Source organism: Sphaeramia orbicularis, chromosome 20 (assembly GCF_902148855.1).
Source record: "Sphaeramia orbicularis chromosome 20, fSphaOr1.1, whole genome shotgun sequence".
Lineage (NCBI taxonomy): Eukaryota > Metazoa > Chordata > Actinopteri > Kurtiformes > Apogonidae > Sphaeramia > Sphaeramia orbicularis.
In genome coordinates, this window is record NC_043976.1 from 10,589,109 (window position 1) to 10,606,293 (window position 17,185).

The 17,185-nt window shown below is 35.9% G+C and overlaps 1 protein-coding gene across 1 annotated transcript in view; it reads left to right on the forward strand.

The window, feature by feature from the left end:
* The first annotated feature begins 228 nt into the window (after positions 1–228).
* The window catches only part of rnf32 (ring finger protein 32), a 64,066-nt gene continuing 47,109 nt past the window's right edge, over positions 229–17,185 (forward strand). Inside the window, exon 1 of the mRNA XM_030123157.1 lies at positions 229–282. Within this exon, the coding sequence (XP_029979017.1) occupies positions 235–282 (48 nt within the window). The 5' untranslated portion in view covers positions 229–234. The remainder of the gene's footprint in view (positions 283–17,185) is intronic.

The window sequence follows — 17,185 nt, forward strand, 5'->3', positions numbered from 1 at the left end:
ATTACTGGAAATTTCAGGCGACCCTATTTGAATTCCAGGCGACCCCATGTGTTGTCCCGACCCCAAGGTTGAAAAACACTAGTGTAGTTGCTTGAAAACAGTAACATGCAGATATGGACAGGAGGAGAATACTGACTCCCCAATGGAAAGATTCATCCATCAGAGAACATCCTACCAGCCAGACTGCTCAGAGATCCCTTTGCAGATGTCGCTGCTGTAGCGATCCTCCAGTCGATGACGCCTCCAGTGGAGGTCGAGCATCTTTGCCCCTGCCAGCCTGAGGTATCAGTGATGTAATGCTCATCCAGACACAAATACAGACATTTCATATTACCTCATCTGTACTAAACCTGGGTAGAACACACATGTGCACATACTGTACACACACACCCACCCCCACACACACACATTTAGGATAATTAAGCTTTTGCTGCTCAGCCTCCATTGTTGACATTCAGCAGCCTTTCAGAACTTTTGAATGTGGTGCTAATTTGGCAACGACGGTGCCTTTTTATCATTTAGCAGATGCTTTTCAATCATGTGTAATGCCATGGGGGAAAATGAGTATCTCAGGATAGTCTAGAGGAGTTTGGTAAGTTGGTGGATTTGGGGGGAAATGAGGAAGCTTTCAATGTGTCTACACTTGGGGTGGGAATGACAAGACCAGGGTGCAGGAAGGAGCAATTATATCCCCCGAAGAGTTGTTTGACAGTTTTATAGTGCAACATCTATTTTCTCTATCCTCCATATCGACATCTGTCTGGGGAAAAGAGTGCCATTAGTTCCTCTAAAACACATTTCAATAATTAATGTTATGCTTTGAAAAATCACTGAATATCATGGGTAGAAATGTTGTAGTTGGGTCATTGTTTCCACACTGGTCCAAAGAAAGTGTCTATTTTCATAACGTGCTGAATCGTATTAAATGCACTTGACATGTTTTTACACGTTAAAGCTGAAGCACTGACAGACATAAATGCTACTTATGACATGTGTAGATCATTTTAAATGCTAGCAGTGATCAAATCTCAAAGAGGTTTGTGATATGTTAAGACTAATTATAAGAACCTGACAGCAAACAAAACCAGATTGCAGTATCATCTGTATCTGTAACAACAGCTGATAAAAAAAAAAAATAACCAAGTAAAACCATGGAAAGATGAAAAAGCGGCTTCATTCATTTTATATTCATGTTTTGTTTAATTTTCTTTATTTACTCAAATCTATGTCCACCTCATACTTTGTGTTGTTTGTGCTTCATGTGTTTCTCCTTCATGTGAGCCTGGTGTTTTCTCTCTTCTTATCTCTCGTAGTTCGGAGCTGTAAGACGGAAATGAAGCACCACGGCACAACATATGAGCTTTAGTTACACAAGTGATAAGAATGAATTTCCACATATTGAAGTCCAGAACAGCAAATATTTACCTTTCCCTTCTAACAAGCCTTGCCAAAGTGCAACTGCACATTATAGCTTCTGAGGAAATGCATCTAAAAATATTAAATGACACAGCTTAGTGTTTGAGTTTCAATGCGCTTAAAATACACTCTTTATCACAGACACATCCAGGAAAATGGGATAAAAATCAATACCAGTTTTTTCAGTTTCTTTTTTTAACAATTAGATGGCTCCATTTTCTGTTGCCTTTGCATAATACTTCTGATTTAGCCCTTTTTTATTTTTACCGTGCTACAGTAAAAGTCATACAGTTAGTTACATAACAACTAGATCAACCAGTAAATATTAAAAGTCCAATAAATATTCAGAAATGCATGGATTACATGTTGTAGTTTAAGTTTTGTCAATAAAGCAGAATCCCTTCTAAACATTCTAACGCCAGACGGATGTAAATGAAGTTGTGATATCATCACTGATAAGCAGACATTATTTTAATGCACAGTTCAAATGGCCTCGGGTCACACACTCTCAGCCAAGTAGCTTCCCTTCCTTTCTGCATAAATTACAGTGTATAGAATACCTACAGTGCAATCTGAGATGTTATTAATTAGCACATTTGGGATCAATATGACATTCCTATGAGATTTGTCAGCGCCTGCAGCAAAACTCAGTATTATATGTTATACTGACTATTCCAATACTGCAAAGCTGTAGGACAGAGTCCAAAACACAAATCCAGTGGGATTTCAAGGTGACTATACACAACATATAGCTAGGCTGTGGACCTTACAGCCATGCATTAAAACTCATAATGTGGAATTAATATGCACTGCAACACCATTCTGCTGTTATGGTGCTGGACAAGACAAGTTTTAAAAAAATAAAAATTAACCCTGTCATGCATGAATTATGAGAACCTTTATCATGATTTTTTTCCTGAGTGTTTTTATCCCTCTTTAGGCATAAAAACAACAATTCTATTGATTTTTTTAGCCTATTTTTTATGGAGTTACAAAAATGTCCACTCACCTGGACACCATGCGTTTAGTTTTAGAACCAAAGAAACATGTATTTACTGATATACTGTGTGAAAACTATGAAATAAAAACATTTTAAATGCAGCTAATCTGATGTTTTCTCACATTCTAACATACCTGCATGGAGATAATATGCAAAAAAACAAACAAACAAACTGTTAATTACAGTCTAATAACAATAAGCAGTTTTTTTTTTACTCTCAAACATGTTACTGCAGATCAGGTTTATCTAGAACAGCAAAGTTACAGTAATGGTCTGAATGTCAGTGTATGGGATGGTGCATAAGTGTCCACTGTGTTGGCTGATATGGAACTAAAACAACAAAATCCATGATTATACAAGAGAACACTTTTGAACAGCTGTCCACTGTAGTGACTAGTGTGAGTGAAAGGGTTAAAAAAATAATAATAGTAATAATATGCATTACCCAGCTCCCCAAAAAAAGAAGAAGCTGTGGCATCATTTATTCATCACTTCTTTTCCAAGCTTTAAATTTTTTTGGCTCATTTTTTTGTATTGATGTCAGAAGGGTCAGACTACTGCAGTGTTTTTCAACCTTCGGGTCGGGACCCCACGTGGAGTCGCCTGAAATTTCTAGTAATTGATAAAAATAAAAACTAGAAAAGCACTCAGAGAGCGCACACCTCTGCCAAGGCAGATCAGTCGTCCACCACCACCTCCCATCTCCACCCAAATGTAATCATTTGTTCCTTCTGCCAGTATCAACATTTTCTGAAAGTTTCATCAAAATCCTTCCATAACTTTTTCAGTTATCTTGCTAACAGACAAACAAACAAACACACAAACAAACCCCGATGAAAACATAACCTCCGCCATTCCTTGGAAGTAATAAAAATAAAAAACTAATAAAAAATATATGGTGAGTTGAGAGAGACAATCACAATACATAAAAGACATGACAAACTCTGAAGCTGAAACTGACCACTAATCCTACCAATCCATGTAAACAATTGGTGTAAAATATAGTTTTTCATCTTGTCATGGTCATCACATATGACCCATTTGGACGTTCAGAGGCTCCGTAGTAAACATGGAAACACCATCATCTTCCACAACATTGATTCACCAGTAAAACCTATGGAGTTGGATCAATGACAGTGGATGGAGATGCTACTTTTTGTGTTCAGTTATTGATATCTTTTCTTAAAAAGTTGGGGTTTTTTTTTTTTTTTTTTTTTTTTCAGTTTTCTTAGTAACCCTCAACTTAAATCTGTGCTTCCATGAACGCCTACATGATCAATAAATTAAATCTAGGAAAATATTTGCTTTTCACTGAAAAAGCGCAAAATACAGAGGGTAATATTATCAAAAATGATGATAAGTAATTTCAGAAAGGTTCAATCTTGAGGAAAATTTATTTGGGAATAGTCATAAAAGTAGCACTGGGTCTTTCTGGGTTAATTGTGTGGTGATGTTTGCTTAAAATGACCATTTTTAATGTCATTGTAATGTTAATGTTTGTTCTTTTTTGTTTTCTGTGATAGTGTATGACTTCTTGCGATTAGTCAGAACTATCCATAAAGTGTTTTTACAGTACACATAAACTGGGTTGTGGTCTCTTTTGAATTGTACTGAGACCACATCTTTTGGCTGAACCAAAGACCTGTTGTCTGGTCATCATCATGGTCCTGAGGAGGTTTCACATTCGCAAATCTGGTTTAAATCCACCTGCAAAATCTAAAAGTCTGGACATAATGGGGTAGGTGTGAACAAAATGCTAAGAAATGCAGGTAGTCAGCAGCAGAGGGAAGTTAAAAATTAAGAGTTTAGCATATTTATGCTTTTGTCACTATATATGTGGTGCTTCTGCCAAATCCTGCATATTTTTGCAGCAGTGTAAGCCTGTCTGGCATGGTCATTAGGGTGGTCCAAAAATTTTTTGTTAAGATTCTCTGGATTAGAACCTTGGTAGAACCATTTGGTTCAATATCTGGCCAAATTACTTAGGTCCAAATTTTATGCAAATTAATTAATATTTAGAGGTTGCACAAGACACATGAAGATTGCTCTATATCAACATACACTAGCCAAACTGGCCAAATGAATAAGGCATATTAGAATAATTTGTAATTTTATTCTCAAACTCACACTGCAACTCGCATAAAAATGTTACTTAGAAAGTCCAGCAACCACTGTTGCTTTATTGAAATTACAAAAAAATGTTCCTGTGTTCTTTGACAACTTGGAGCCAGTACTGTGTGTGATCTTCATTTTTTGTTCGGCGACAGTTGAAGTCTGCAATAAGCTCCACCCCTCTTTCCGCAACATCACTGACAACTTTTCTAAAATGCACAATTTTAGCAGCCCTCTGAAAGTCTTCATCATCAGCCCAGTCTTCTGGAGGAATTCTGAAGAATGTTTGTGGCAGATCCAAAGTTTCAAAGAAACGCATGGTGCTGGTGGTGACAAAATCCCTGATCTGCTTCCCTTCATAATCTGATGGATTAAGAACATCCCAACGCTTTAGTGGAACCTCTGAACCTTCATTTTCCATCATGTTGTGAACCATCAGCTGCTTCTGCTCTGGTGTCACACTGGAGTCCAAGAATGCCAGGCCAACCAATTCTTCACTCTAGTATCAAAGATGTGGGCGGCCTTACTTAATCCATATATTGCTAGATGAAGCACTCAAACCTTGGTTTTGATAGTACTGCTGCTTCTCTTAGCAGGTCAGCTCGGCTATGCTGAAAATGAGCAATTAGTCAATTTCCAGGAAACTTCCAGCAACTTGTGCAACCTCTAAAACGTCTCCTTTTTCTTCCAAATTTTTTTCCTAAATCATCTTTTGAATGCCAAAACCTAATGCAGGGTTCTAACTGAGGTTATCTGAAACTTTATTTTTTTACCATGATTGTTGGACCACCCTAATGGTCATCCATGGCTTTCATGCTTCCGGATGTGCAATTCTGCACTCTATGATTTTACTGAGCGGCTATTGTCTTCACAGTTCTCATCAGTGAGTTCTACCTGAATTTCTACCACTAATTGGATGTTTATTGAACCATAATTGTCTAATTTTAGTTAGTGAAAAATGCTAAAATCCCACGACTGCAAGAGCTGAAGCGTCTGGCATCAGCAATCATATCATGTTCAAAGTTGCCTAAATCATACGTCTTGCCCTTTCTCACATTTAGTCGAATAGAAACGACCTGCTGATTCACTGTCTGCAGGATCAAGCTGTGTGTATAAACAGGAAGACGCTCCTAATGGCGCGACCGCAGTGTATGCAGAGGAAAAGTGCTTTTTACCCACCCAGTGTTTTCCCACAGAAAGAATTTCATAACTATATTGTTTTGATGCTTAAACTTCCTCATATACCATGGGTGTTAGTGCACTGAGGCTTCAGTGAGAGTTTTTTCACAATTACGTGTAAACATCATCACTACTTAGCTGAATACCCTGTAATATTATTTCTTCTCACCGTGAATTAAGGACTACGAAAATTACAGGCTGGAGTTCTGCCTCACAGTTTTATGAAGTTTAAGTGCTGATATTGATGGAAGGCTAATGGTAGTCCTCGGCCCTGAGTGTAAATAGTATCTAAGGTGATTACTCTTTTATCACGTGAAGAACAGAAAGTCTGACATGTGAGTCCTAACAGGGACAGCTGCAGTCTGAGGAAACAAACCCAGGTTGGGTTTCATGATGACGAAAAAGAAAAGACAAAAACAAAACTGAGTAGGCAACAGAAATTCAGTTTTAGTTTTATTTTGCTTTAGCCCATAAAGACCACAGTGCTACTTTTGTGTTAGCTCCCAAATACATTTTTCTCTCTATTTAACCTTTCTTAAGTGATTTATCACCATATATCATCATATTATCCTCTCCATTTTGTATTTTTCAGTAAAAATCATCTATTTTCCTATATTTATTTTACTGATCATGTACTTTAATCATCATCCCAAGATTACATTTGAGGGTTATGATACCAAAAAGAGAGAAAACTGGAGAAACAGTAACTTTTCCAGCAAAATCTGTCATTAACTGAATATAAATCAAGTGTCTCCATCCACTGTCATTGATCCAACTCCATAGGTTTTACTGGTGAATCAATGTTGTAGAAGATGACAGTGTTTCCATGGTAACTACGGAGCCTCTGAACGTCCAAATGGGTCATATCTGATGACCATGAAAAGATGACAAACTGCATTTTACACCAATTATTTACATGGATTGACAGGTTTGGTGAATGATCAACAGGTATTAAACAGTTTAGATCAGTAGATGCTTTTGGTCACAGGCGTATATTAGGATCTTTATGGGTTAATACATTCAAAGATTCAAGATTTGAAGATTTTTATTTTGTCAATTTACTAGATGCACAGGACAAACAGAGAATTGAGATATTGTTTCTTTCACCTTGTAATAAAAAGCATGCAAAAAAAAAAAAAAAAAAGTAAACACACACACAATTAGTCTATATAATTTATATTATTATGGACAGAGGCAGAAAAGCCAGGTGTAGATTACTGCACAAAGTGAGTATTTTATTTTCCTTGCTCAGGATATGTATAGTCAGTCCAGCTTGGATTTACAAGGCTGACAATTAATACTGAACAAACAAAAAGTCAAACTATGAATCATGAAAGAGCTGCAGCATCTGAAACCGACCACAATGAACATTTGACAGATAAACAGAACCACAGTGCTTCAGTTTCAGCTTCACAGTTTGTCATGTCTTTTGTGATTGTCTCTCTCAACTCACCATATATATATTTTTTTATTTTTCTAAGTTTTTATTTAAATTTTCATCAATTACTAGAAATTTCAGGCGACTCTGTTTGAATTCCAGGCGACTCCATGTGGGGTCCCGACCCCAAGGTTGAAAAACACTGGTAAATGGTCTAATTTCTTCTGGTAAAACTTGGCTATAAAGGGCTCAAAATGTCCACAATCGAACCTTCAATCATTTGTTTCATCTACGGGGAATGAAAGTCTGTGACACCGTGAGGGTAGACATTGGACCCTCATTTCCTTTTATTAGTTAAAAGTCATTAGAGTTGAACACTGCTGCTGCTGCTGTAGAGGATCAGGACAGAGGCACTGAGGCACTCATGATGCCTTCATGTGCTATGGGAATTATGGTAAATACTACTTACAAACTCCAAAATTGCACATGAACACCCCCTCATGTCATATTTTCCACTGGGAACTGGGAAAAAAATTTGATACATGAGCTGAGATGAAAATAACCATTGAACTTTTCAATATGGCGTCGAGCAGTGAAGGATTAATTGCAAACGATAAACAATGCTTTTATTAACCCTTTCATGCATGAATTATGGAACCTTGGTCAATATATTTTTCCTGAGTGTTTTTGTTCCTCTTTAGGCATGAAAAAAACAATGCGATCAAGGTTTTTTTTTTTTTTTTAAAGGAGTTATAAAAATGTCCACTCAGCCGGAGATCATGCATTTAATTTTTGAAGCAAAGAAACATGTATTTAAAACCTAACATCAGAAAGTGATACGGAAAACTATGCAATAAGAACGTTTTTAATGCTGCTAATCAAATGTTTTCTCACATTTTAACCAGAGGTGGGTAGAAATGCATTATATGTACTCTGTTACATTTACTTAAGTAACTTTTTACATAAATTGTACTTTTAAGAGTACTTTTAACATGACATACTTTTTACTTTTACTCGAGTATATTTATGAAGAAGAAACACTACTTCTGCTCCATTACAATGGTGCACATTCTACTTGTTACTTTTATTTTTGGTCATTTGTTAATGGACGAACCATTTGTTTTGTTTTGTTAGAAAGATTTCTGCCAAAAACTCACATGAGTCACATGAGTTAAAGAAATTTGACAGAAAGGGAAGATATGTTAAGATAAAGATATCTAGGCTAACTCGTAAAAGTAAATAGAAAAGCATGCATAGTATCTGCCTCCATAAGAACAGACTAGAAATATTAAAGTGATGGAACCAACAATGATTATTGTGAAGTATATTTGTAACTAGCTGTAATGTTTCCATATATATTCTATATATTTTATTTAAACATTTCATTTATTAATTGTTGAATTTAAAAGAACAATGAATATGATGTTACTCAGGAAGTACTCAGTACTTGAGTAATTTTTTCATTAAATACTTTTTTACTTTTACTTGAGTAATTATTTGGATGACTACTTTTTACTTGTACTTGAGTAATATATTTCTAAAGTGTAACAGTACTTTTACTTGAGTCTAATTTTTGGCTACTCTACCCACCTCTGATTTTAACATATTCTAATACTATTTATTATTCACTTCAAGGAGATAATATGCAAAAAAAAAACAAAAAACAAAACCTTTTTGTTAAAAAAACAACTGTTAATTAAAGTCTAATAACAATTAACAATTGCTTTACATCCAAACATGTCACTGCAGATAGGTTTATCAAGAACAGCAAAGTTACAGTAATGGACTGAATGGCAGTGGATGGGATGATGCATGAGCGTCCATTGTGTTTGGCTGATATGGAACTAAAACAACAAAAGCCATGAATATACAAGAGAATGGCTGTAGAAGAACTGTCCACTGGAGTGACCACCATGCATGAAAGGGTTAAAGTTTTGCTGCTGTTAGCTGATGATTTTACTCATTTATAGCATATACAATTCTCAAAAGTATTATACAAAATTGCCTACTAAATTACCCATAGGTGTGAATGTGAGAGTGATTGGTTGTGCTTTTCCATATTAACCCTATGATGAACTGGTGACACGTCCAGGGTGTACCCCGCCTTCGTCCATAAGTAGCTTGGATAGGCTCCAGCGACCCCCATGACCCCAGAGAGGATAAAGGTTCAGAAAATGAATGAATGAACTACATCAGCAAATGGATGTCAGTCCTGGTTCATCTACAGCACAGGTGTCAAACATGCGGCCCGGGGGCCAAAATCGGCCCGCCAAAGGGTCCAATCTGGCCCCGTAGGATGAATGTGTGTGAAGTGTAAAAATTACACTGAAGATATTTAGTCTCAAGTGGGTCAGATCAGTAAAATACTACCATAAAACCCACAAATAATGACAATTCCAAATTTTTCCTCTGTTTTAGTGTAAAAAAGTGTAATTCCATGAAAATGTGTAAATTTACAAACTGGACTTTCACAAAAAATATGAAAAACTAGAAATGTCCTAAGAGAAGTAAGTGTAATTTTACTAATACTCCGCCATTTACTAAAATATTTTTGTGTATTTGCAGATCCATTATGATCTGTAAGTTGTAATGCACATTTACAAATGGTAAGCAGAGGCAAAATATAGTTAAAATTGCACTTATTTTTCTTAATAAATGTCATTTTTTTTCATGGTTGTTCATGTTATTCACATTTTTAAAAGGACAGTTTATAGATGTAAAAGTTTCCATAATGTAATTTTACTTTTTTCACTATAAAACACATTGAAATGTTTGGAGTTGGCATTATTTATATATTATTATGTTATTAATTCACTGGTCCGGCCCACTTCGGATCATATTGGGAGGATGTGGCCCCTGAACTAAAATGAGTTTGATACCCCTGATCCACAGCCTGTCTGTCTGTGGGAGTGGATCTCACCTTCACTGTGGTTCTCCCCGAGGTTTCTCTTTTCCCACTGGGTTTTTTTGGAGTTTTTTCTTGCCAAAAACGAGGGTCTAAGGATGAGGGATGCCTGGGACACTAATCCATTTGCTTCATTGACTATTTATTTAACTGTTGCTTATTTTCATATTCAACAAATTCTTCAAAGCCCTCTGAAGTGACCTTGTTGTGATATCGGGCTCTACAAATAAAATTGAATTGAACTGAATTAAAGCGGTTCAGAAGATAAATGAATGAATAAATAAAAAAAAAAAAAGAAGCTGTAGCCAATGAATTAATACATCCAAAACAGTTTTACCCAAGTAGCAGGTCACGATAAATTGTGTATCAACCATTTTTCAACAAAAGCACTTGAACACAACACACTGGTAATTTCAAATTCACAGTTGGAAAGGATCATCTCCCCGATAGCACATGAAGGCAGCACGTGTGTAAAGGGTTTCAGGGAAATAGAAATGAGAATCAGAATCAAAATAAATGCACTGGTTGGACAGTCTGGATGTGTGATGATTATTTATAATATGTTACAATCCAATCTCACTTTGGAAATATAAAAGTATAAATTTGCATATCATTAGCCTCATAGCATAATTGCCTAACTCATACACAAATAGACAAAAGTATTGGGACACGTTGAATTCAGGTGTTTCTTTTCTAACAGGGGTCTGGGATACAAAACAATAATGACAAATATCATAATATAGTTTTATATTGTCATAAATATCATTGCATTGGTTAGTTTGGATTAAATCTTTGCTTCCAAAAGGCCTCAGAGATGGTTTTTACTTAATTTCTCTCAACATTGATGTTTTTTTTATCCATGACTATGATTTTAGATGTACCATCTCTAAATTTCTAAAATATTTTTCTTGCTTTTATTAATAATTTTCTACCACAGTTAACCCTCTACTTTCTTCACATATCACTTAGGAAGATACATTTCCTATTAAACTTAAAGGAAATATAGTTATTTATAAATTATATGGACAAAAATAATGGGACACATCATACACTGTAAAAAAAAAAAAAAAAAAAAAAACCCTGTTAAAAAACGGTATTATTCTGGCAGCAGGGGTGCCAAAAAAATACTGTTAAGTAATAGAAAATAACCATCTCATAAAAATATGGTAATTTTCCATTATTAAAATATAGTTTTTTGCCCTAACTTTACATGAGATTTTGCTTTTTTTTTTTTTTTACTTTTTAATGTTTAATGAATATTTTCATGTATTAAAAAAACCAAATTTCTTATATATATATATATATATATATATATATATATATATATATATATATATATATATATATATATATATATATATATAACATTTTTAATGACACTAAATTGTACAATCCACTGATAAAAACTGCATTTGGACAGTTTATCAGTGCTTATACATGTTATACATTCACAAAAATACATTTATTCAACTTTTTTTTTTTTTTGTGAAACCTCCCGTAATTATGCAAGATATTTGTCAATTAACAAACAAGTCTTGTTAAACTTACAGAACAAATACTTCTTTTATGGTTAATTGTCAGTAATTTTATCTCGTTTTATTATTTTTTTTACAGTATTAAACTTTAAATTAACAGTTTAATCTCATAAATAGAAAAGAAATATTTGTGAAATTACGATACATTTGCAAATGCATTTTAACTGTATTTTTCAGTGAAAAAAGAAAAAAATTTCTTTTAAAAAATTCAAATTTTATGGTTATTCACAGTTACAGTTATTTCCTGTTATTTTACATTTGACATGTAAAATCACAGTCTGATTTTGTAATTTCATTGATATTTTCCAGTATCTTGAAAATACAGGAAAAATCTGTAAAATAAACAGTGAAAATTCTCTTAAATTACAGATTTTTTTTTTTTTTTACAGTGTAGCTACAGTTCATAGGACATCCTATTCACACTGATTTGAGATATGACCATCAAAATCAATAATCAATTTGATATTTATCACTGTATAAAACTATATTATGACGTTTGTTATTATTGTTTTGTATCCCAGAAAAGAAACACCTGAATTCAATGTGTCCCAATACTTTTGTCCATTTGTGTATGAGTTAGGCAGCTATGCTATGAGGCTAACAATATTAAACCTTTAAATACCAAAAAATCCATGTATTTTTTTTTTCCTTTTTTCACTCACAGAAGGTTTATCATGAATAAATAATGGAATATTTGCCTTTTTTCATTGTTGATTAATGTGCACTGTGGCTCAATCAAATACAACTGAATACATTATGTAAGTCCAGGACAACAAACCCCGTTCTGCTGGATATGTGATCTTAAGATCTGGCATCGTTCCACGGCTGAGGACTCCACGTTACGGAGAAGCGATCTAAAAGTAGCTCTTCTTTGCTACATCTCCAATCAATCTACCTGGCAGCTCCTCTGTTCACAGTAAAGCAGCTGTTAAATTGTTTTGGTTAATTTATATCTGGAAGCTCTCGTTACGCACATCAGCCTAAAAAGCTCTCTTGACACCCATGTCGGAGGGTTAAGATTTCTGATTTTCATCTGTGACTGGTGCTCCCCCACCCTCAACCACCCCCCCCCCCCAGCCCCTCCTCCGTTCGGCCTCCTCTCTGAGAAGCTGAACATATAGCTGATATCTTTCAATCAAGAGCTCTCCTGTCCTTGCAATCACAGTGTCATTGTTCATCTCATGTTGTGGAAAGCTCTTTTGACAGAGTGCTGTGATGAATCACCTGGCTAAGGCTTTTGGAAAAGAAGGCTTCAGATCCCATCGCCCTCTTTTTCATAGAGTAGGAAAAAAAACAACATTCAATTCATTTCTCCTGCTCTTTCATGTCTCCTGCTGCTTTTCGTTTCGTACACACAGTGTTTTAAAAGTTATTCACTGCAAACCCTCCTCTTTTCTTCTCGCTGGGCTTCGCAAAGCAAATATCTGGCGGGTTTAGTTCATAAAGGAAGCGCTTTTACTTGCTTAAGGTGCTGACGGCAAGGCACACTCTGTTATGTTGGAGGCTTAGAAAAACAAAACTTAGCAGGGTAAGTCTCAGCCGCCAAATTAAGTGGCAGAGGTTTCTAATTCTTCCCTGTTCATTCTGTGGAAAAAATGAACCCCCTCACTCTTTTGTCCAATAAGCCGGAGCAATGTAGAGAAACCTGTGCTCTTTTTTAAGTTTGTCAATTTCTGCTTTTTTTCCCTCTTATATCAACTCGTAAAAGTGAAAAGAGGAACAAATATAAACTTGCAGGGGAAGCGTGTGAGCACATGATCAGGTCCAAGGAGTGTGTTTTTCAAAAGGCTGAACACATCATAGGAGAAACCGACTGTGGGAGAAGTGCAAATGACACTCCCTCAACCAAGGCAAAGAGATTGATTTAGAGCACCTGTTATTTCACGACGTACGAGCACAATGTGCTTTCAAGGCTTGTCAATGATCACTCATTTGCTGCAATAAGCTCATTAAAAATGCTGTTGTGCTCTCGTGTGCGGCATATATCAGTATTTAAATCATGACAAGCCGTAGATTAGTAGGAAGGCGTGATTAGAAAGCATCAGGGGCTTCTGGTTGGGTTTGTTACCTGTAACAGCTTTATCGCAGGGGTTGGGTAAAGGTGAGGGATGTCATGCATGGCAGTCAAAGGGAATTTATAGATCCAGACACATTGTACCTGCCAGCTGTGCACCAATCACTCCGCCCAATCCTCCAAATGCAGACATAACAAGCTTCCTGAGTGATGGGATACAAACTTTTGGACTGCCCTCTGTGTTCCTGACACAGAAAGCTTAACCTTAAGCAAACACTGCGAACTTCAATGACACACAGTTCAAACCATATAAATACTGATATATTTATGCATCAAAAAAAAAATTCCTGTCTGCACTGAAAACAGGGCATGGCTTTTTATACGCTCCTGAGGTACTAAAACACTTTATTTTATTGCCGTCTATACAAAACAAATTACAATGAGGTTGTGAAAATAATGTGCTTGATTAATGTTGTTGGGAACAGTGCTTTAAAGTCTTGCATACACAATATAAAGCTAGATTTAAGACAAGTTTGTGTTCCAGCTTAAAGGGAGGAAGTTTTCTTAAGACCACATGCAAAAATGTCACTTTCAAACATGTTTTGAAAGTGGCTTTTCCTATTTCTTGCAGCCTGAAATGTCTTGAATCCAGGGCATGTTTCAACATTTCTACAAGCAGCATAGTTATTTTGTCACATGCACGGTCACGATTATTTTTTAGAGCTTCTTTCATGGCAATATTGAAAGAAGCAATCTGTACAATTAAGGCATACAAGGTTCGCAATGTGAATTTCGGAAACCTGGACAAACCCTTTGCTGTCTGCAGCGGGAGGCCTGACACCTGGGCAAACACTGCAGCCCAATGATCTGTCATCAGCTATGGAAACCAGCACCAACCTGGTCGCTTTTGTCAGCGCACAAAAGAAAATGCCTCAAATTAATTTAGCACTCTGCATTCATCTTCTGTTGAGGCTTAAGACCTCATCTAAGCTTGCGAAACAGCAAGGGGCTCATGGGGCTTCATGTAAGAATTTTGGCTCATAGATGAAGCCAAACGCTGTTAAGACGTGACATGTTGACTGTTTAGTGAAGTATGTGTATCCTGTTAATTCAGACAGTTGGTAATACCTGGGATCTACCAAGCCCTCAGATGTACTTCTGTGTGCACCCTCCTTCTGTGATCTCTTTTACTCAGCCTTTCCTCCACAATACCAAACCTCTTGAGGACGTACAAGATAATTGTCGCTCAGCCTTCTCTCTCCCACAGACAACATCAAACAGAGCAGTCCCAATTCAAGATTACGCAGAGCGTCGCTGGTGATGACTTCTAAGGCGCTGGATGATGACACGTTGGGTTTTGTGGTGGACGTCTCAGTGATGCATTTCTCAGACATGAAGTAAATATTCACACTGTCTGGAGTGCAGATCATTAATATATTATGAGACTTTCAGCAGCGGTCATGTGATCCTTTTGCTACTGAACATTAGAGTTTGCAATTCACAGATTATTTTTCGATACACACTACACCTGGAACAACAGTTGATGGAGTTAGACCACTAAGCTGTGTTTCCAGAGTATTATATGTCATATTTTATTCTATATATAAGATAGAGACATTAGCATCAGTGGTCTGTGTCATCAGATGTACAGTAATTATTGTTGCTCTATGACTGTTTGATCATTTTTCCACTCAAGTAGTTGCAATTAGTCCAGGCAATCACTTTTTAATCCATTTCCTGAAACGATCATAATGTAACGTGAGGGTTCGTTGGTGGTTAATAGTTCATTCTTTATAAAATGAGACTGCAGGATGGAGATGGATTTCTTCTTACTACAGTGCTTTATTTTTCATGTATCGTAACAGCTACCACAACACTTCCTGAAAACATCCTCTCACATGACCGAACCAGCCAATCAGGAACTAACAGTACCTAAACTGGTAAATGTAAGTGATTAAGAAAAGGCACATTCCACACGTTATATTTGCTGCTTATATACAACAAATGAAAATAATTAAATGTGTATATGTGTAAATAATAATTCTGCAAACATAAATGTACATAGTTATTTGTGTAAACACTGTCAACATATTTTTTTTAACAAATACCTGAATTAACTTATTCCCTGTAATTTCTTCCATTTTTAAACTTTACATTCCTTCAACATAAATTATTTTCACTTCTGAGCCTTACAATAACAATAAACTGTGGATCTGGCGTTTTTGCCATCAATCGTGCTCATTGTCATGATACATATGACTGACATCAATAACTGCTGTTAACTGAACCATCCATCAAATCCTCTTTACAACTCAGGAAAATCTTAAAGTTTTTATACTGAATGCTGTTCTTAAGGGCTAGATTTTTTTTTTCTTGTGAACAACAGTGTTTATTGTTTATACGGATCCCTGTTAGCTTCCACCGTAGTGGTTGCTATTCTTCTGGGGGTCCGTTAAAATACAAATACAGTTGCAAAATATGTACATAAATAAATACAAATTTACAATTCATTGTTATCATCAGCAAAATGAAAGCTTCATCTCAACACATAAACATTAAATCAGTGGTTCCCAACCTTTTTTGGCTCATGACCCCATTTTAACATCACAAATTTCTGGCGACCCCAGACATTCAAAATAGAGACTTTTTTTTTTTTTTTTTGCTAAGATTAATTTGTTTTTGATCATGTTATAGTTTGCTATACTATGTTGCAAAAAAACCTTCATTTTAGATGACGTTTAGGCTATATAATTTATAATATACATGCATATACTCTGTTTGGACCGGTTTTCTGACTGCAACTGTGTTCGGGTCGGTTGAAGTGTAGTAACGCATGCGATCATATGATTGGGTCAATCAAGATATGCCCTGTCAGATATTATATCCTGCATTTTATTTGAACTTTATTTTAACTTATGAAAAGTGTGTGGTGTTTTGAATATAATGAAATATACAGGGGTTGGACAAAATAATGGAAACACTTTCACTTCAAGATGATAATGCCCCAATCCATACAGCTAGAATTGTTAAAGAATGGCATGAGGAACATTCTAATGAAGTTGAGCATCTCGTATGGCCGGCACAGTCCCCAGACCTCAACATTATTGAGCATTTATGGTCAGTTTTAGAGATTCAAGTAAGACGTCGATTTCCACCGCCATCGTCTCTAAAAGAGTTGGAGGGTATTCTAACTGAAGAATGGCTTAAAATTCCTTTGGAAACAATTCACAAGTTGTATGAATCAATACCTCGGAGAATTGAGACTGTAATTGCCGCAAAAGGCGGACCTACACCATATTAAATTATATTTTGTTGATTTTTTAAGGTGTTTCCATTATTTTGTCCAACCCCTGTATAATGAATCATTGAAAAATATTTTTATTATTATTTTTTTTATCATTCATTCATTTTCTGAACCCGCTTTATCCTCACTAGGGTCATGGGGGTCGCTTGGAGCCTATCCCAGCCACTTACGGGCGAAGGCCGGGTACACCCTGGACATTTCACCAGTTCATCGCAGGGCTGAACATATAGAGACAAACAATCACTCTCACATTCACACCTATGGGCAATTTAGATTAACCAATTAACCTATCAGTACATGTCTTTGGATGGTGGGAGGAAGCCGGAGTACCCAGAGAGAACC